At 42.8% G+C, this 22468-nt stretch overlaps 2 protein-coding genes across 4 annotated transcripts in view; one reads left to right on the plus strand and one right to left on the minus strand.

Annotated features, from left to right (window-relative positions):
- Positions 1-3357: 3357 nt before the first annotated feature.
- Positions 3358-13931, plus strand: ldhd (lactate dehydrogenase D). 2 transcript variants are annotated; one of them, XM_024379249.2, is made up of 11 exons: positions 3358-3580; positions 8309-8421; positions 8822-8963; positions 11180-11321; positions 11635-11794; positions 11984-12183; positions 12448-12576; positions 12712-12839; positions 12949-13039; positions 13169-13280; positions 13399-13931. In XM_024379249.2, the coding sequence occupies exons 1-11, from the start codon at positions 3482-3484 to the stop codon at positions 13562-13564; spliced, it is 1482 nt and encodes a 493-aa protein (XP_024235017.1). In that variant the 5' UTR covers positions 3358-3481; the 3' UTR covers positions 13565-13931. The 2 variants fall into 2 exon arrangements, with proteins under 2 accessions (XP_024235017.1, XP_024235018.1); XM_024379250.2 differs by having other exon boundaries at positions 12448-12563; positions 12717-12839.
- A 174-nt stretch (positions 13932-14105) lies between these two features.
- Positions 14106-22468, minus strand: part of znrf1 (zinc and ring finger 1) — a 30444-nt gene continuing 22081 nt past the window's right edge. Inside the window, exons 3-5 of one of the 2 annotated variants that reach the window (XM_024379252.2) lie at positions 18740-18845; positions 16766-16857; positions 14106-15823 (exon numbers count right to left, since the gene is read on the minus strand). In XM_024379252.2, coding sequence (XP_024235020.1) covers positions 16800-16857; positions 18740-18845 — 164 coding nt within the window. In that variant the 3' untranslated portion in view covers positions 14106-15823; positions 16766-16799. Of the gene's footprint in view, positions 16011-16765; positions 16858-18739; positions 18846-22468 lie in introns of both variants that reach the window. The other variant, XM_024379251.2, reaches the window with a different exon arrangement.

Genomic DNA, 22468 nt, shown 5'->3' on the forward strand with positions numbered 1-22468 from the left:
CAGAAAAAAATGTCTGTTCTGAAGTCAAGAGAGAGGAAGACTGTTATGCAATGCAACAGCCAGCGTGTCACTGTCTATAATTAGGTAGGTGGAGGAAAGCAAGAAACAATGGGGATATTACCATTACTCACATATTTCTATGGGTTGAGGCATAGTGGCCTATCAGTGGAGGCCTTTTAACCACATCACATTAGGTCAACTGTAGCCTTTAGCAATGATTCATAACTGCAAAGGCTTTTTACAAATTGTAATTCTTTAGAATGCCTTTGCAGAGAAATAATGAAAACACGTTCTCTTTAGTCAGTATGGCTACCTTAGCCTATGATAAATGACACAAGATGATCCTCAGACACCTGTAACAGATGCAATCAACTTGTTAATATCTGTAATAAGTACATGTTACACAACATAAGCTGTTGTAAATACACAAGGAGGAGGACAGAAAGTCCTGTAAACAAACTAAAGCAGATGAGCAGAAGCAAACAGTGCGGAGAGTCCTGGAGTTCTAAGTGGAAAGAGAGAGCATTTTAATCATCCCAGAGGCATTGATCAGGTCTCTGAACATATTTGGCCCAGGCAGCAGAGAGCTCTGGTGTGGGGGTGTTGGGACCTGTGCCACACAGACTGACAGCTTGTCCGCTAAAAGCTATTCTGGAACCAGTGGAATAAGAAGGGTATCAGATACGGCCTCAAATAACCCTCTCTCTCTCTATTGATCCTGGTTGAAGGGCCCCCAACCGAGCCCATCTCACTGTAGGCCACTGACCCACACTGAAATGTGAAAATCCATCATCAAGTGTATTGACAAAACTTTGTACTGGGGCTATAATACAAAACCTACCAGCAGCACAGCTGAGCAGCCAGATATTTTGATTGATTTCATCTTGGGAAAAAAGGAGATCTCATTCCAATTGTCTGCTGTCTCATATGACCTGCGAACATGTCACTAGAGCGAAAAAAAAAACAGAGCTTTCTAAATAGAATGGCTAGCTACATAAACAAATGAAAAAAATAATAGTACTGTACCTTGCGTCTGATTATAGCCTACTGGATGAGGAATAGCCTTGAGGAGACTTGTGGTACCATACTCCCATCTAGTGGAACGATGCTATCACTAGAGGCTTCTTTCCTATGACATTTGCATTTTATAAATGCGTCACCATTCAATGTGTCACTTTGTGACTTTGGCCAAATTGATAAAAAAAAAAAAGCTTGGCTTAATTAAAAGGCTCACAGTAACAAATTGATAGCTATGTCTTACAAAACTTGTTTACAGTCGAATGGATAGTAGATTATACAAATGATTCCAAATATGTTATTCAAGACAAAAAACCCTGTTTAATGTTAAAATTTGAAACACTAGTAACCTGATTTTGCTTGATATTGCTGCTCAATATGTAGGTGGCGTCTCGAGACAGACGGATTACATCCGCAATCTTTAAATGCTACAGTTAAAAAAGGTCCAATACAGCTGTTTTTATCTCAATATAAAATCATTTCTGAGTATCTTACTGTGATTGCTTTCAATTAAAAATGGTCAAAAAGAAACAAAAATAGCTTCTTAGCAAAGAGCAATTTCTCAAGCAAGAATTTTGCTAGGACTGTCTGGGAATGGTCTGAGTGGGAGGGGACAACTGAAAACTAGCTTTGGAACTCTCGAATTGAGCTATTAACTACTTTTGCACCTGGCCAAAATCTATCCCACCAAAACAGGCAGAAATTTCAGGAGGTCTTTTCAAACAGCTCTTACAACAAAATTGCATTATCATAATTTTGTATAATATTATTCCAACCTCAGTGTGGAAATATATATATAACACAGGGAAATCATGTTTTTGACTGCACTGGGCCTACAAGCCGTTGCCCAAGGTCTGGCTAGTTGAGACTAATGTGTAGGCAGGTACCTGGCGTGAGGTCGACGTCAGAAGTGCGATGACGCGAAAGCATAAGACTTTGCTGTTAAGATCAGAGACTCGTCTCCTGAGCATGCACCTTCGTTCAAGGTCTACATACCTATGTCTCCTAATTATAAACCAAGTAATCTTACTTATAGGTCAAGCTCTCTTGAGAACCTTGATGATCCGCGAAATGGAGTCAGTCAGCAGTGGTGAGCGCTCTGAAGTTGAACCAGTCCAGGATGTATTGGGCCTACCTGTGGTGACAGGTGTGGTAGAGTCTTCCGACATTTTCCCTGAGAATCGTACCAGAGATGATTTTGGACAGGTAGGAGTGCGAATTTTGGAAAGAGTGGATTCCTGCTTTTTGGCTGACCCATACATTGAGTCAAGCTGGGTAAAGGACAAACTGGTTACATTTGTGGAAGTTTCGAGAAGTGGAATTGTTTAGATTTGTGTATCTGCCTTCTAGAGGAAGTGGGCACTTGGAGTCACTTGGCTCAGGACTCAACCTGTGGTGGGCTTTGCTCTCTGGAGCCACTAAAAAGGGTGATCAGTGGGATAGCGTTGAGTGTAGAGGTGGATCAAATTAAAAGGTATATTCCTAGTGTTTGACACCTGCCGTTTGGTAAGACGTAGACTCGGTGGCAATGGCGAGACTGAGAATACCCTGTCTGTCATGTTTAGCTTTGCTATTCTGTGAGGGCCTATGTTCTGAACCTGCTTCGGTGATTTAGGTGCCAAGGATTCAGACATGTTGCAGCAGTGTGTAGAAGGGAGATCCCACGATGTGAGACATGTGCAGAAAGGTATAGTCAGAGGGAGTGTGCTGTTGGGATAGAGAAAGCACTGTAGTCAACTGTGGGGGTGCCCATGCAGCTGGGGATCCGAAGTGCCCTGTGAGAGAGAGACAGGTTGAGATTGCCAGAGTTCAAGTGGGGCAGAAAGTTTCCTATGAGACAGTGAAGAGAGTAGAAGATAGCCCAAGGATGAGTGAGTCAACTGGGATGCCCCCATGAGTAGGCCTGAAGAGAGAGAGCCAGCGAGGATGAGTTTTAGTAAGGTTGGATTTCTTGCATTTACAGCCATGGTGATCAACTGCACTGCACTGCACTGATGGAGCAGAAATCACAGAAGATAGATGTGGTAGTTGCAGCAGCAGATAAATATTTGGGTGTGAAATATTTTTAGTTTAGAAGATCTACAGGATGTTTTGAGAGAAGGGGTTCCATCCTCCCAGGCCGACAGCTTGTTGTAGGCTCGTTTAGGGCCAAAGTTGTGGGATAGTGTATAGGTGCAGGGTTAGATGGTGGTGCAATTCAAGTTTTTCCCATTCCCCTTTTCCTTTTTTTTTGGTCACAAAATGTGCAATCCGTACTCTGACCTGCGAATGGCAGCAATACAACACAGCATCTGGTCTACCGGAAAACCAAACGAAGAAGAAGTCTCGACGTCACTACTGTAAACTTCTGATCCGGAAGAATACTTTGTCCATTATGAAATCGCAGGCGACAGCTAAGTGCATTTAGTATACAGTAGTTTATTATAAAAAAATATTTCACGGGCCGACATTCTGATCTGTGAATATGACCTTCGCCTTGAGACCAACGCGACGCTTGTACGCTCACCTGTCAAAGTCTAATTTCGTGCAGTGTCGCACTATCAAGAAAGAACACACTTTAAAAGTGAGCATTCAGTTAACTTGGTAATGTGTCAGTTTGTTCTGATATTTTGATCATACCGGTAGTTAATGTTTAAAAGCTTAATGAGCTGCATGATATATTCTTGTTCTGGTGGATAGATAACCGAAATGCACGACTGCATTTATTCTGTAGGCTAGTAGTAGTAGTAGAGCCTTAGCCCTTGATCATGACTCCGTTCCATTGCATTACACGAGTCATTGGACGAAGGCGTCTTCTGTAGGGGGAGTTTTGTTAAGATCTCGACGCTCGGTCTGAACATTAACATGCATCTCTTGCGCTACTGTTTTGGAAACACAAGAACCTTATCTTTCATATCAGCGAGAAATGTTTTGTTTGTCTTTTTGTTAAACTAAAGGTTAAATTGATACACACCTTGTTAAGGTTAGTGTGGCCATTTCTCTATGTTACAGCACTTGTTTACTGAAGACAAGAGGCTATCTAGCATGTTCCGAACACCTGTGTGTAATGCCGCGTTCACAACAACTGGGAACTCAGTGCAAATCATGAAGTCGGTGATCGTCAGGTTGGAACTATAGAGAGGCCCGGGTTCCTGAGTTGGAATTCCGAGTTGGATAACCTTTCAAATCGATTTTTCCCAGTCGGATATATTTTTTTCCGTGTTCCCAGTTGTTTTGATTTCATCCGACTTCCGTGTTCCCAGTTGTTTTGATTTCATCCGACTTCCGAGCTCCCAGTTGTTTTGAACGTGGCATATGAAGCTGAAGTGTAGTTTAGTCAGATGGAGGCACCCATAGCTGAGTGGATCTGCGCAAACTGCTACATTATGTGTATATGTTTTATTTGAAATATTCTTTCTCACTGATGAAATATACGATATTTTTCGAAAGCCATATAGCAAGTGATGATTATTTACATTTATAAACGTTACAATACAGCGTCGGGATTGTAGTTCACGTGTGGCATTTGTGGGCGAAGCAAATGGCGGAGGACTGTAGGGAGAAGGCATAATTCGACCTAGCAAAATTACGTTGAAAATATGTATTTTTCAGACGTGGACATCACATGCATTTCAGGTGCTGGACGTCAAAAATACATATTTTACGAAAATGAAAAGACGTCTTATACAGACGTCACATATGTTTTTTTTCCGGATGTTTAAAGACGTCTTCTCCGGACATTGAAATCAGTGCATTATAGGTGTTGAATGAAAGGTGAAAATACTTATTTTTCAGGCATTGAATCTATGGCCAAAATTCAACTGCTATACATTTTTAATTAAGTAAGCATTATATCGCAATAATATTTGCGATATATCTTCATAGGAAAGAGGAGCAGACTGCAGACCACTTCAACTACAATAGCATTATAGAGTAACGGTTACATATTTTTTTATTTTTTGCTGTGACTGATACGTTATTGTTTATCTATCTTAGTTGAATGCACTGACTCAGTCACTCTGGATGAGAGTGTCTGCTGATTGACCTAGACCTAAATGTAAAAACAAATTAGTTGAATGCACTAAGTCACTCTGGATAAGAGTGTCTGCTGACTGACCTAAATGTAAAAAAAAAAAAAGTATTGCAAAGCATGATGGGTATTAGTATAATTAGTTGCGCCCCCAAACAAGTACACGCTTGGTCCGTGCGAGCCAGATCTAAATCTGAACGAATCATACAGTACGGCACAGCTTAGTATAGTAGAACACAGAGTACAGTACAGGCCCCGGTTTCCCCATGGCGGTGTTTTAACAAAGCCTCTTTCCTACAACTAACGAAGATGTAACATGCGTTTCCCAAAACACCACACAGATAGAACGGTCGGTAAGTGTTTTGTTGAAGCATGTGTCTGTACTGATGGAGTCGAAAGAAATGTGGAGCTTCTCTCGGATCACCATTTTCCATTAAAATCTTACCTTAACATTTGAATTATTTGACAATACTGATGACGAATCAGCTCCTAGAGAGATAAACACTCATATATTGAGGTGGCTTATTCTAATTATTTTCCAATAAAAATGCACTAAATCACAGATTTGGAACATTGAGCTTATGTTAGGCTACACATCATGAAATATGTTACAGGAGCCAAATAAAACTAAATTGAATGAACATAATCTATTTCAATATCATTTAATACCGTATATAGGCCTATGTAGCCTATACTGTACAGAAGGTTGGCTATTTATCTAATGCAGTCATCTCAGTTTTCATTTGAAGCATCTTTTCATCCTTTGTTTGTTTGCAACAATTTCAAAGACATTGTATTTGTAGTCAACTTCGTTGTGACGTTACCCGCAGTCACAGAGACAGATAAACCTCTTCTGTGTGTGAAGTGACACGGAAGGGAAAAAAGGCATCTAACAACGCACTTAACTGTTCTAAGAGTGGTCTGAGGCAGGCGTTAGAATATAAGTGTTTATAAGTGTATTGTTAATAACGATGGACCGAGTTTGGGAAACCCTGCACAAAAGTATACTTTGCTTTACTTTTTTTTTTTTTTTAAGTTCATTGAGGTCACATTCTCATTTACAGCAATGACCTGGGGAATAGTTACAGGAGAGTGTAGGGGGATTAATGAGCCAATTGGAAGCTAGGGTTGATTAGGTGGCCATGAGGGCCAGATTGGGAATTTAGCCAGGACACCAGGGTTAACACCCTTACAATAAGTGCCATTCTATCTATATTAACCATAGAGTGTCATGACGTTGGCCTGGGGTTAGGTTTATGACAGTCATAAATACCTCTTCCCCCCTTTTTCCTTTCTCTACCCTACTGATGTTACATTTTCAAAACCCTTGGTTAACATAGAGATTCTGGGAACATCAGAAGGTGGGGGGAAATGAACTATATTCTGGTAATCCGACCAATTGAACATATGCAGTGGTACTTAATATGATGTCAGTTCAGTTGTCATCTGAGACATTCTCATCAATGATAAGATGACAAACTCTACAGTGGAAAGTCTACACCTCAGAGTTATCGGATTCACATGGAATTGTTGTTCAATTTAAATGTTTGAATATGAAATTATTCAGGATGAAATGTGATTTTAGCTTCTAAAATGTGAGATTTGGGTTTTCATCAGATAGCGCTCTGCTCAATCAGTGGCCCTGTGAAGGGACATGGGCTATAAAACTTTTCAAACACACCCTCCTCTCCCTTCCTATATAAGCCCTTGACGACAATATAACCTGTTCCGAGGACGTGAGAACGACGGTCCGATGTCAGAATGGTTCAGATAATAACTACAGAACGAAGCCAACATCAGCGTGAGCTTTGGTTGCGAATGGTATGAACTCTTATTCACTACAGAAGTGATACCTCCTAGCCGTTGAGTTAGCAACAGCTGCTGCAAACAAGGGTTAGGAAGGAACAGACAGAGTATCCCGTCTACCACACAATGACGTTACTACAACGTATTCAATTTACCAGCAGATGCATTCTTCAAAGGACTCGGTTGGGCAACATGGCCTTCCATCTACCACCAACCTACCGAAGCGCAGCTCAGAGTAAATATTTATTGCATTTTCCTTTTCCAAATGGGAGGTAATTTAGAATGCATAAGATACTGTATTTACGATAGCACAGCTTCGCCCTTTGTTCCTCAGTCTTTCCACTCTTTCACTCAAACCCATCCCCTTTTCTTTTGTGTAACCAGCTGTCATATCTGTTCCGCCCGCTAGGGACGTTTTCCTTTATGACGTAATTTGTAATCAAGTTATGATTTAAATATGTGTATGTGTAATTCTGTGTGATTAGTTAGGTATTTAGTAAATCAATAATTAAACCCAATTTTGTATTGCTGATTCAACTTGTTTGCCAGGGTTCGTGCAGATAACCAAGAATGTACAACTTTCAGATGAGACTGAATTAAGATGACGATTAATATTGACTGCTATGTAAAATATTACTAGGTCTTTAAGAGTTTATTCGGAAGATAACAGTTCTATAAATATTATTTTGTGGTGCCCGACTCTCTAGTTAATTACATTTAAATGATTAGCTCAATCAGGTAATATTAATTACAGAGAAATTATTTTATAGAATAGCATGTCATATCACTTAATCCGGCATAGTTAAAGAGACAACAAGAGTCAGTGCACCTGTTTAACGTCCCATCCGAAAGACTGCACCCTACAAAGGGCAATGATCCTAATCATTGGGTTAATTTTATTTTGACCAGAGGAAAGAGTGCCTCCTACTGGCCCTCCAACACCACTTCTAGCAGCGTCTGGTCTCCCATCCATGGACAGACCAGGACCGACCCTGCTTAGCTTCAGAGGCAAGCCAGCAGTGCTCTACTATATTGTTCTGTACTATACTCTAATCTTCTTTACTGTACTGTGCCGTCCAAACTTGTGAAACGTAGATGTCTATGATTGACCAAAAAAAGACGTTGCATGACGTCAAATGCTTAGTGGGTACTTTCTTAAGAAGGTGCTGAAAACAAGGGTCTCTCCTTGTCAATCCTTATCTTTTGTCGTTTTTTTTGTAGTTGTAATTTTCAGAACTTGTGAACAGTAATGCTTTATTACTTGTTACAAGCATGTATACATGTCTTTTTAAGGCTTATAATGATATTTATTTCTGTGCATTTTTAACATTTTTATTCACCTTCCTGCCTTTCTTGTCTACAGAAGTATACAGTTGATTAATTCAGTCACAAGTCCAACAAGCCTATGTGGTTCTAGTATAGTCCCCTTGTTCAGGTATGGCTAAACTGTTCTTATTGTGTGTGTCCCTGTGTTAGAATGGTGTGTGGGAGCGGGTGATCCCTGCATTCCGCTCGGTGTGTGGTGAAGATGGAGTGTCACTGGGTGCAGCAGTCAGGGAGCAACATGGCAGAGACGAGTCTGTACACAGGTGAGCTCAGCCGTCTGGCACAGAGCAGGTGTGTCCTGTCTCCAACATGCAGGCACACATACGCACACACTCGATTTGTGTATGTGTTTCAGGGTTGGGGTCAATTTGAATTGAAGCCAGTCAATTCAGGAAGTGAACTTAAATTTTAATTCAATAATTGAAAAAAAGGGCATTTCTTTTCAACGTCTTCTCAATAAACTGAAAAGTATTAAAAGCTATTAAAAATAAAAAATAAATGAAATCTGATTATTAAATTCACATAAATTCCTGAATTGACTGCCTTCAATTCGAATTGACCCAACCCTGATGTGTTTCTGGTGATGGATAGCTACAGGGATTCGGGGTGTGCCTTGGTGGTTCTAGGAGTATCCAATAAGTCTAAGTGATTGTTCTCTCCCAGATGTCGCCCCCCAGACGTAGTGGTGTGGCCGCGGAGTGTGGAGGAGGTCAGTGCCCTCGCCAAGATCTGCCACCACCACCACCTTCCCATCATCCCATTTGGCACAGGCACAGGCCTCGAGGGAGGAGTGGGTGCACTTAAGGTGAGAGCGAATCAGTCTGTGTTAAGGAGAAAGATAAATACCAGCCTGGAAAGTTTGATTAATCTCTCTGTGAATTTATATATAATTTGATTAAGATAATTGATTGTAGAAAAAATTGCCATTTTAATTGATAGGATTCAGATAATCTTCAATAAATATAGTACCCAACATCCAATTTGGAACTTAATTCTTCCTAACAATGAGTAAGATGTAAGGAATCCAATAAATTATAAAAAGCCACCCATGGAGCCTACACACCCCATGCCACTCCAACCCCAACAACCAGTATCGTTTATCAGTGTTTGAAAAGTAGTATGGAGTATTGCTTCTTCTGCATCCTTTGTAATGTATTCCCTGTGAATCTGGTGATGTTTTTTCCCTCTGTTCAGAGAAATTAGTCATTGAAGTCACTTGCATTATTTACCATAAATAAGTGTGAAAGTACCACATTTTGTCCAATAGATGCAGTTGTTCCTGCTACTGCCACCACACCCTTTTATCCATGTTGCTGGTCTCTTGTGTTTAGTAAATGGATCACAACATTCTTTTTACAACTTTGGGTAGAAAACCAATGGCTTTTGCTCATGATGAAAATAGATTTTATGGTCATCCTCACAATTCGAGCCTGTTCTCCATGAAAGCAATTCTGTTTTTTATTCTCTTAGGCTTAATTTCTGTCCATGAAACAGACCCTCTGTGTGTGGTTTATTCCCTTCAAAAAGGTCTGGATTAGTTAGACCATTCCTGGTGAACAAACAAACCATTAGGTTACAGCACTTCAATGGTAAAAGTCCCAAATATATATATATATATATGTGTGTGTTTTGCAATGGTAATTGTATTGGGTTGGGTTTAATGGTAAATGTCACTAATCACACTACATAAGAGATGTTTTCTAAGAATTTGATTGAAAAACATATGACTGCCATGCAATGGATTATATTTGAATTATTATCTAAGGGTTGTCATAACATTTTAGTCACTAGCCCATTTCTCCATCAAAGATTCGGGCTTGAAAGAAAAGTCTTCATATGAGAATTGCACCGTACGGATAGTTCTCTGAGAGCTGCCATTTGTTGGACTATTCAAGGAGAGCTGGGTTGAAGCATTAGGTTGCTAAGAGAAGGACAAACTGAATTCCTTTCATGGAGGACTGGCTTGACCACACAATACATTTTCATCATCAGCAAAAGCTATTGGTTTTCTACCCAATTTCCAAAGAAAATGTTGTGATTCATTTAATAAACACAAGAGACCAGCAACATGGATAAAAGGGTGTGGTGGCAGTAGCAGGAACAGCGGTATCTAGTGGACAAAACATGGTACTTTCACACATTTATGGTAAAAAATGCAAGCAACGTCAATGGCTAATTTCTCTGAACAGGGGTAAACAACCGTCACCAGATTCACAGGGATATCCTTTACAAATGGTGAATAAGCAATACTCTAAGCCACAGCTCCATACTACTTGTCAAACAGAGAACTCAATCAATCACATTTATTTATAAAGCCCTTCTTACACCAGCTGATATCTCAAAGTGCTGTACAGAAACCCAGCCTAAAACCCCAAACAGCAAGCAATACAGGTGTAGAAGCACGGTGGCTAGGAAAACTCCCTAGAAAGGACAGAACCTAGGAGGAAACCTAGAGAGGAACCAGGCTGTGAGCGTACTGATTGATGGGTGGGATTAGCCTGGATGGATGTTCCTTGTGTCTCACTCAATGGTAGGAAAAGTTTAGACCAAATCGGATGTTTGGTACTATAATTTGTTGAATATTATGTGAATCCAATTTGGGTACAATCAATCAGCTTTATTTCTCAATAACAACCTGAGATGCTGGGTGTCATGGCTTGTTGAAATGACATGGAATGACCCTAGAGAGAAAGATTACAAGAGTGAGAGAGAAAGTTGTTCTGTGTAAAAGCCATAATAATTCATGTTGACGTTTTTTGTTTCTCTCGCACAATGTTAGTCGGAATGTGTGTGACAGAGTAAGACAGGATGCAGTGTCATCATCTCCTAAAGGTGTCTAAATGAAGGGTGCTGTGTAAGAGGTCTTGAAAAAAGGGGTCAATGTGTTGTCAGTACCAAATAGCGCAGGCAGACGTCTGTACAGTGCATCCCTGACCTCTGATAACATGGGTCCTTGTATTCACAATGTTTCATTGAGGGTCTATAGGAAGTATTCCAAGTGTGTGTGTGTGTGTGTGTAAGGGCGGGGTGTGTTTTAGTCTGAGGAACATGGACAGGGTGTTGGACCTCCATCAGGAGGACTTTGATGTGAGCGTGGAGCCAGGTGTGACACGCAAAGGCCTCAACTCCTACCTGAGAGACACCGGCCTGTGGTTTCCTGTCGGTGAGTCACGTGGCCTGCAATGATGTCACTGCTCCAACGGGTAGGCCCAATAGGCCTGTCACTATACACACGCCTGAGTTTAGTTAATCATTGTGAAATGAAGGGGAACATTTTTCTATCATGAAATAGGGGTCCATGGGTGGAAAATGTTGGGAACCCCTGATATAACAAATCACACCAACTACTTTCATGTACAGTGGTATTGCATGATCGTCATTCTAGCTGACATTTTGTGCCCGAAGTTGGGAAGAATATTTGTGAAGTGTTGGGTATGAAATCACTGAGGTGTTCTACTGTCTGTCGGCACACACAGACCCTGGTGCAGACGCGTCTCTGTGTGGCATGGCTGCCACCAGTGCATCAGGCACCAATGCGGTGCGCTACGGCACCATGCGGGAGAACGTACTCAACCTAGAGGTGGTGCTGGCAGATGGATCCATCATCCACACAGCAGGCAGGGGGCGCCGGCCCCGGTAACACTCCCAGACATGGATATATTCATGGTTATATACGTCATTGGTTACACTGCCAGGCCTGAAACAGAAAGTGACAGTTAAAACAGGTTTTAGTGTTTAGCTATTAACAACCTATTTGGTGTTCTCTCTCTTTCTGTAATTTCACCAGTAATGAGGACATGTATGACCTTCTCTCGTCTCCGTTAGGAAGACGTCAGCGGGGTACAACCTGACCAACCTGTTTGTGGGTTCAGAGGGCACTCTGGGAGTGATCACGAAGACCACCCTGCGTCTCTACGGGGTGCCAGAAGCCATGGTGTCTGCTGTGTGCACCTTCCCCTCTGTCCAGGCAGCAGTGGACAGCACTGTGCAGGTCCTCCAGACTGGAGTGCCCATCGCACGCATCGGTGAGTAGACAAGGTGGCCATTTACTAGTTTTTAACACAGAACTTACCTCTGCGTTCATGGTTTTCTTACTGTAAAGTGCCTGTCCATCTTAAACTGACACTGAGCAAGAGACTGCTATGCATTCTTACTCAGAGTAACCAAGGGCTTTAGACACTAATTGGAGGACCTGATGCTATTTAAAACACTGACCAAGTGTTTTTTACCACAATCTTCTCAGTGGAGCTGGAGCCTTGTTCTAATCTAACCACGTCTGTCCTTTCCAGAGTTCCTTGATGATGTGATGATTGATGCCTGTAATAGCTTCAACTCGCTGGCCTACCCCGTGGCCCCCACTCTCTTCCTGGAGTTCCACGGCACTGAGAAGAGTCTGGAGGAGCAGGTTACCGTCACAGGTGTTTTGTTGCTGTACGGTGTTATACTGAATGTGTGATGTAATTGTACGTTAAGTTAACGTTACTTGCGATAGTTTGCTGGAAATTTGACTTGAGTGAGATTTCTTCTTTATTTGTTGATTGGAAACTGTCCAGAGGAGATCACGCAGGCTAACGGTGGGTCAGACTTTAGCTGGGCACGGGATGCAGAGACCCGCGGGCGCCTGTGGAAGGCACGACACGATGCCTGGTACGCTGCCCTGGCACTCAGACCGGGCTGCAAGGTCAGTAAGGCTCTGACTCTAATAATTATTGATAAATAATGTAATCACTTCAGCATTATTGTTTGTAATGTTGTAACAGAAATGTGCCGACTCCATTTTGGTCCTGCAGGCCTACTCCACAGATGTGTGCGTCCCTCTCTCTCGTCTCCCTCAGATCATTGTGGAAACCAAGGAGGACCTGATGCTAAATGGACTCACAGGTAACGGCTAGCTAACAATCAACACAGACTCCCTGGTGGGGCATCACTCAGAGGATACACTGTTTGTTTATGTTACTGTACATGTTTGTGTGTGACCAGTAGTGTATTGAGGATTCTTTCTCTCCTGAGGTCCGATCGCGGGTCATGTTGGAGATGGAAACTTCCATTGTATAATGGTCATGGACCCCAATGACCAGGATGAGGTCATTAGAGTTCATGAGTTCACTGAGCGACTGGCCAGGTACTGTATGTCTCTCTATCCTATCCTTTCTCCTTTTATCGCATTAAATCAGCCCCTTGTTCCTGACCATTGAACTCCTCTCTTATATTTATAGTTCTCCGTTTCTCTCATGTTGTAGGAGAGCACTGGCCCTGGACGGGACATGTACGGGGGAGCACGGGGTGGGCCTGGGGAAACGAGCGTTGCTCCGAGAGGAGATGGGACCCCTGGCCATCGAGGTCATGCAGGGCCTCAAAGCCACCCTTGATCCCAAGAACCTCATGAATCCTGGGAAGGTTCTGTAGCTGAAGGTACTGTAGCTATGACCTTATCAGAGCACTGAATCAATGAATGAAGTTTAAAACAATACCTTTGTCTGCCACAGGGTGTCAGGAGTTTAGTATTTTATAGAGTAACTGACTGAGTGCCAAGGGCAAATTGTGTTATTTTTGCCTGTCTAGTTCCTCAGAATGAACTGCTGCTAATTTAGATGTTATTACAATCGAAGGTGGCTTGAAATTATATATTTGCAACAAACCTAATGCAACGTTCTGTGTTTTGTTTCTGTTAAATTGTGTGCCCTGTTGATGTGTACATACTGTATTCAAACTGTAATTGGCCCCTTCTCATTGACAATGATGTATTTTTTAATAAAAATCCCTCATATTGCCATGGTGTAGTTGCTCTTATGTCTAAAGATTTCTTCTTACAATCTAATTTGTCAATATTAGCTGATGCCTTCAAATTGGGTGAACAAAGTAACTACCACACAATCATTTCATGAGTAGATTTGTCAAACTTAACATTTAGGCCTGAATCTAGTTAAGGAAATTACATGGAAAAAAACATGTTTATTTAGACTTTTATTATTATATTTATCATTACTCATCCCACAGATTGCACATCAAAATCATGAGACAATTAGTTGATACCTCCAAAACAGGCATCCATTCACATCCTTGGAAAAAAAAGTAATCAAAAGACATTAAAACTAAATAAAGAAATGAAGGTATGGCCCTTTAGAGTGTTGAGCAGGGCTCCAGTTAGCAGGAGACGTTAAGTTATATAGTTTATATCATAACTGACTAGTAGTCTGTCTCCCCTGTGTCTGAGAAGCTTGGTGGTTGTCTGCTTGCTTAATAAATGGTTTTTGTAGTGCCCTCACGGGTATGAAGCAGATAACCCTGCAAAAATACTATTCTCTACATTTTAATCTAGCACAAATGGAAAAAATATATATATTCACCCATTTGTTCAGTCTTTTTTTTTTCCCCTTACAGAACCCTCCATTCTGTTATTCTTTATACATTAGAGGCATTCTGAAGAGTTCTGACCGATTTGGAAAAACAAATCTTAAATGTGAATAAATAAATTGTAACCCCAGAATAGCTCAGTTGTAACCCCGGAATAGCTCAGTTGTAACCCCGGAATAGCTCAGTTGTAACCCCGGAATAGCTCAGTTGTAACCCCGGAATAGCACTAAAATGTTTGGGTTGATGGGTCTTGAACACCTCCATTACAATAAGTCAACACAACCAGAGAGGACATTACCTATTTCAGCAGAAAGCATATGGGGCACAGACAGTCTCTTAGGCCGAGATGCATCACACACACACTCTCACATGAACACACTCAAGGCCCCTACAAAGAAATGACTCATTCTGATCAGTGTCCCCATCACAGCAAAAACCTGGTGGACAAAAATAACTACATAGAATATGTCATGTTGATTTTCTGTAACTGTAAACATTAGCGAAATAAAGGGAGAAATTACACATTCACACAGGGAAAATGGACATCTAAATTGTAAACGTTTCAAACACAGACCAACACACAGTATTGTCTCAGACTTCTATTTGACCCTTTAGCAAATCAGGCTCTCACACTACAGAGATCATCATCACCCCAACTACACCACAGGTATGGTGACTGACATCATCCTCACCGCCCCAGCACATAGAAGAACGTAAACCAACGAACCCCAACTGCCCCCTACAACACACAAGCACACATTCACACACCACCAAGCATAAACAATGTACCCCCTCCACACACAGAACAAGTGTAGTTTGACTGGCATCTTCACTGCCTAAACACACAGAGAAGCATAAACTACACCTCTGACACCACCCACCCACACACAGACCCTGCCTCGCCAATTCGACATCTCACACACCGCTACTCCACCTCAAAGCGAAGACTAAGAGAAGCACATGTGACTCCAGCTAATGAGTGAGTGGGTGGGTGCTGTAACTATAGTGATTGGGGGGGCTTTCTGTCTGATGATCAGACAACGTCCTGGGAGTCGACCTTTCCCTGGCACACAGGGTGCATCCAGCCCGATTCTTCCTCCCCTGTCTCTTCCGGTGAAGGCCATGTGAGGACTGGATCCAGATGAGTGACAGGGAGCGCTAGACTCTGGAGGCAGAATGGAGGGCAGAGCAGGGGGCCAGGGCATGTGGTGGGGCAACTGGCTGGCTGGGGTGGGGGGACAAGCGGCCTGATGAGGCAGTTTGTCTGGAGGGATGGTCAGCCTGGTTGGGCCCGACTGGCAGTCTCTAGGGCTGAAGGGGCAGGGAGGAGGGGCACTCAGTAATGCATGTGGAAGTGACAGTATTGGCTGCGATGTTTCTTCTTTTGGTTCAGTTTGCTAGGAATTTTCTTGATAGATCAATTGATTGGTTGTTTTGATTGTTTCGTTTTTTTGGTTACTTCAGTATCCAGTTATCCATGGTTGGACCATAAAGTGCCCTGAGAGGTTATAGCCATATAATCAAAGTGGATACACAAAGACAGTTAAGGGTGTTATTTTAAATGTATAATTCACACTTACAGAATGCTATAATTTCATACAGACTAAGAGAGTTTTATTCAGGGTGGTTATACTGTACATGCATGTGTGCGTATGTATGCATTATACAGTGCATTTACACTGAGTATACAAAACATTAGCATTGAGTTGCTCAATTAGTCGGGGCGTGGACTCTACAAGGTGTCAAAAGCGTTCCACAGGGATGCTGGCCCATGTTGACTCCAATGTTTCCCACAGTTGTGTCAAGTTGTCTGGATGTCCTTTGGGTGGTGGACCATTCTTGATACACACGGGAAACTGCTGAGCGTGAAAAACACAGCACCGTTGCAGTTCTTGACACTCAAACCGGTGCGCCTGGCACCTACTACCCCGTTCAAAGGCACTTAAATCATTTGCCTTGCCCATTCACCCTCTTTAACCCGTCTCCTCCCCTTCATCTACACTGGTTTGAAGTGGATTTAACAAGTGACATCAATAAGGGATCATAGCATTCACCTGGTCAGCCTAAGTCATGGAAAGAGGTGTTCTTAATGTTTTGTACACTCAGTGTAGACGTTAGTGAGTGAGCTATTTCAAGAGTATGTTCTCATCATATTACTACTACCTAGTTACACTGAGTGAGTGTCCTATTTGTACCATAGTATTCTTGTAAGAATCCCCAGTCTCCTGTGTGGAAGAGAAGGGATGCTCTCACCTTGAAGGAGTAGTAGTAGCAGCACAGAGGTCAGTCAGTCTGAAGGATGCTCAGGGCAGGACCGATTAATCTCAAACCAGGAGTCTATACAGCTGGGAGAGGAAGAGAGGGGGAAACACAACCATTACATGAATGCACTTATCTCTTTGGCCTCGGTTACAGTATATCACTGAGGCCTAAATGTATTGCCCCACTGCGTATAATTCATCTAGTGGAGTCATTTCAGGCTGGGTAATGTTGTGAGCCTGCGTGCTTTACTGTACATTGGGAATGTATTCAGAGCCCTTGACTTTTTCCACATTTTGTTACGTTGCCGCCTTTTTCTAAAATATATAGTTTTTATTCCCTCAATCTACACACAATACCCTATCATTACCAAGTGAAAAAAGGTTTTTAGAATGTTTTGTAATTGTCTTAAATAAAATAAAAACAGATGCCTGATTTACATAAGTATTCGGACCCTTTGCTATGACAAATTAAGCTCAGATGCATCCTGTTTCCATTGATCCTCATTGAGATGTTTCTACAACTTGATTGGATTCCACCTGTGGTAAATTCAATTGATTGGACATGATTTGGACAGTGCATGTCAGAGCAAAAACCAAGCCATGAGGTCAAAGGAATTGTCCCTTGAGCTCCGAGACAGGATTGTGTTGAGGCACAGATCTGGGGAAGGGTACCAAAAAAATTATGCAGCATTGAAGGTCCCCAAGAACACGGTGGCCTCCATCATTCTTAAATGGAAGAAGTTTGGAACCACCAAGACTTTTCCTAGAGCTGTGCCCCTGGTCAAACTGAGCAATCGGTGGAGAATGGAGGTGACCAAGAACCCGATGGTCACTCTGACAGAGCTTCAGAGTTCCTCTGTGGAGATGGGAGAACCTTCCAGAACAACAACCATCTATGCAACACTCCACCAATCAGGCCTTTATGGTAGAATGGCCAGACGGAAGCCACTCCTCAGTGAAAGGCACATGGCATCCCACTTGGTGTGGGATGCCATGTGGAATCTCAGACCACAAAAGGACTCTCAGACCACGAGAAACAAGATTCTTTGGTCTAATGAAACCAAGATTGAACACTTTGGCCTGACTGCCAAGCATCACGTCTCGAGTAACCCTGGCACCATCCCTACGGTTAAGCATGGTGGTGGCAGCATCATGCTGTGGGGATGTTTTTCAGGGGCAGGGACTGGGAGACTAGTCAGGATTGAGAGAAAGATGAACAGAGCAAAGTAGAGAGATCCTTGATGAAGAGCGCTCTGGAGCGCTCAGGCCCTCAGACTAGGGCGAAGGTTCACCTTTGAACAGGACAACGACCCTAAGCACACAGCCAAGACAACGCAGGAGTGGCTTCGGGACAAGTCTGAATGTCCTTGAGTGGCCCAGCCTGAGCCCGGACTTGAACCCGATCGAACATCTCTGGAAAGACCTGAAAATAGGTGTGAAGTGACGCTCCCCATCCAACCTGACAGAGCTTGAGAGGATCTGCAGAGAAGAATGGAAGAAACTCCCCAAATACAGGGGTGCCAAGCTTAAAGCATCATACCCAAGAAGACTCGATACTGTAATAGCTGCCAAAAGGTGCTTCAACAAAGTACTGAGTAAAGGTTCGGAATACTTATGTAAATGTGATGTATATTTTTTTTTCAATTAGCAATATTTTTTGAAAAACCTGTTTTTGCTTTGTCATTATGGGCTATTGTGTGTAAATTGTTTGTTTTTTTCCCCTCATCAATTTACAAAAATTTTTCCACAAAATGTGGAAAAACTCAAGGAGTCCAACTGAATACTTTCCGAATGCACTGTACAGTCCAGACCAGGAGTTGAGTCAGAGGGTTCGTCAAATGGCACCCTATTCCCTATGGTGCATGTCTTTTGACCTGAGCCATATGTGTCCTAGTCAAAAGTAGTGCACTATCTAGGGGATAGGAGGTAATTTGAGACGCAGCCTGAGAGCTGAGTCGTACCTCACCTTTTGTGATAGATGCAGAGACAAGGCAGTCTGGCGATGGTGTCTCCTTGCTGCAGCTCCTCCAGACAGATCACACATTCCCCGGCATCCCTTGCTAGCACGTCATCTGTGACACACACAAACACATGCAGGCACACACACACACACACACACACAAAAGAAAGCAAGACAATGGTGAGTGGCAATGACACATCACATCGTACCAAATATGAAAAACAAAGACAGTGTGTCACTGCCACAAGAACAAAACTAAATTCAGTAAAAAACTGGAGACTATTCCAGTAAAGCAACAATAGAACAGATACACCAGAATAGAACAGAGCAAAAGAAACGCAGCTGTGCACTCTGCTATTCAGGTGGAAGAGCATCCAGTCAGTGCGTCAGAGGAGAGGGAGGACTAGGCCTTGTCTGGTTGCTGCTGTGTAAAACAAACAGCAGGGGGCAGCATTGAGCACAGTCTGGTCTGGACCAACACAACCAGAGAAGAAGAGGCGAAGCAAGAGGGTCCACTGCTGTCAAAATCTGTCCGCGCGGGAATACAGCGATAAGCAAACCGCCTGCCTACCCGCCTTTTGGGACAACGACTCCTATTTTTAGGGCAGACACACAACCATCTCACACAGCATATACACAGTATCTCTAACACAACTCACTGATGCAGGGTTTCACCGGCTTACACCGGGCCAACACATCGTTTGGCTTCTAGACCCAACATGGCTCACAGTTACTGTCTCTGTGCACAGGCAGACGATACACGAACCAGAAGACTGTGTGTGTGTGTGTGTGTCTGTTACTGGAAACATCCAGCCATTTGTTCAGCAAGGTAATGATCAGCAGGATAGAACACGGTAGCTCATACCCCAACAGTGAGTCACTGAAACACATTTCGCAACAGCCATTGTTCTTAGAATAAGACATTGTGGATTCCAGTAAAACCTAGTTTAAATTTGACAGGAAATGCTGCAGTGCCAGAACAGAGTAGGACACCAGACCACATCCTGTTACAGCAACTCAATACTTTCCCTGGAAACACCAGTGTGTGTGCGTGCGCACGCACGCACGCACGCACGCACGCACGCACGCATCTTTCTTGTCATGACTGTTTTGTTTGAGTGAGAGTGGGGTTTTAGAACAAAGGGTAGACTTAAACAATAAGGCCCAAGGGGGTGTGGTGTATGGCCAATATATCATGGCTAAGGGCTGTTCTTAGGCACAACGTGAAGCAGAGTGCCTTATTGCTTTTATAAACTGGTTACCAACATACACTGAGTATACCAAACATTAGGAACACCTTCCTAATATTGAGTATCAAAGGCTTTCCACCGGGATGCTGGTCCATGTTGACTCCAATGCTTCCCACAGTTGTGTACAGTTGGCTGAATGTCCTTTGGGTGGTGGACCATTCTTGATACACACGGGAAACTGTTGAGCATGAAAAACTCAGCAGCATTGCTGTTCTTGACACAAACCTGTGCGCCTGGCACCTACTACCATACCCTATTCAAAGGCACTTTTCTTTGTCTTGCCCATTCACCCTCTGAATGTCACACATACACAATCCATGTCTCAATTGTTTCAAGACTTAAAAATCCTTCTTTAACTTCTCTCCCCCTTCATTTACACTGATTGAAGTGTAATTAACAAGTGACATCAATAAAGGATCATCGCTTTCACCTGGTTGGTCTATGCCAGTGAAAGAACAGTAAACAAGTATGTTTGTGTCATACCTGTGGTATATTATCTGATATACACATTCTGTTTTAGCCAAGCAGCATCACAGACCCAAACTACCCAGTTTATAAAACGGGATGGTGAGGTGGACGTGATGCACCAAACCTCTGGTAGTCCATTCAAAGCATTTAAGGAAGTGAAGGTTATATTTTTAAATGACCCTTAATGAGATGTTTGGTTAGGTTTGAGCACTGGGTGAAAACAGTATTAGAACAAAGGAAAGCGGGGGGGAAGAGGGATGAGAGACGAGGGAGGGAATGTGGGGAAGCTAAGGTGAAGGGAGGAGAAGACAGCGTGAGATGGAGTGAGAGACAGACAGAAGACATATGCTCTGAATGTAAATCAGCTTAGCTAGCTGCCCAGTCTCGTCAACCCTCTGCCTCCCCCTCTCTCCCCACCTCCCACCCCCTCTCCTCCAACATCCTCAATCTCCAAAACTGGTCCTCAGTAAATTTATACACAGCTGTTCCCTTTCCACACCCTTGCAGATAGAACAATAAGCACCCCCTCCTACTCCCCCCGTCCTCACCTCCTGCTCCTTAGCTTGTTATCCTCTTAGGAACTATGGCATCAGCGGCTCGCTTCGCATTATGCCAGCCAGTCAGCCAGAGGGAGGGAGTGTGTTTGTTTTTGTGCATGCAATGTTGTGTACATGGGGGGGGATTTAGGTCTAGGTCTTCACACTGCAAAGTACAGTGCAGTATGTGTCTATATATGTGTCTGTGGGTATGCATTATTTGTGTGAAGTTTGTTAGGTCTTATGTTTTATGCTTATGTATGTGTGTGTGTTTTCTGGGAATCTAGGGGTGTTTGTGAGTGAGTGACTGAATGTGACACTGTTTTAGTAGAAATGTAAGTTGGGGATTGAAGGATAGATGAAGCCAGTCCACGTGAGCTGACCACTGTCTTTTTTTGGGCTACGACATTGCATGATGATATTTTAATAACTGTGGTTAAATATAGCCCTTGCAGAGAGAGAGGAGAGAGAAAGAGTTTGGCTTTTACAGCACAGGTGATGGCTGCCTGCTAGTCTGGAGGACACACAGAGACAGACAGGGAAGCAAGCCATGCTTGAGAAAGCCATAAAAGAAAAAGTACTTTAATCCTATTTGATGTGTTTGGGAAGAATGCCAAATCTCTGTTGGCAATATACTGTATGCAAATGACACTGAGTGGGAAAGGAGTTTATCTGTGAAATAAAAATGAATAATTCAATAACGTCAAGATATTACACTGTCTCTTACAGTTGATGGCGGACGGTGCTGTTTTTGACCAATATTAATGCACTTATATATTTCTGTATTAGCTGGGTGTTACCAGCCCTATGTTAATCTCCTATCAGGATCAATACTGGCCTGGGTGGGCAGGAGTTCACAGGTATAAGCACCATTAAAGACCACTGGGTAAACCACACAAGTAATGTGTGGCATTTCTAACCAGTAACCAATATCACAATGTCAATCTGGCTGGCCAGATACCCACACACTGCATGGATCCTCTATGTCATTATAATAGACACACACAACTCTCTAGCTGCTCCACAAACAGAAACAGTAAGAATACAGACAGACACACACATTTATCACTGCCACTGCAGACAGGGTGTGAGTGTGTGTGTGTGAGAGGTACATTGGCCATGCAGAGAGATCTGCTGATGTGTGACAGGAAGCGGGCCCAGCTGATTGACAATGGGCCACAGAGCATTCTGGGAAATAAGATAAGCCGCAGCCCTGTCCCTATGTGTCACTAACTCAGGGGATTGCAGAGCGAGAGGGGGGACGACAGAGAGACAGAGAGGAAGAGATGGAGAGGGAGAGAGAAAGCAAATGTGTCAGAAATCAAATTTGAAAGGACAGTTGAAAAACAACCCCCAAAACCAAAAAATGAGAGATTTCTCCTCTTACTCTTTATCAGCCATCTCTGTATCACTCTCCAGACTCTTCCATCCTTCTCAGTCACTCTCTGTACTATTCCATCCATCCCAGTCAGTTTCGCTCT

The sequence above is a fragment of the Oncorhynchus tshawytscha genome, linkage group LG19 (genome assembly GCF_018296145.1).
Source record: "Oncorhynchus tshawytscha isolate Ot180627B linkage group LG19, Otsh_v2.0, whole genome shotgun sequence".
Lineage (NCBI taxonomy): Eukaryota > Metazoa > Chordata > Actinopteri > Salmoniformes > Salmonidae > Oncorhynchus > Oncorhynchus tshawytscha.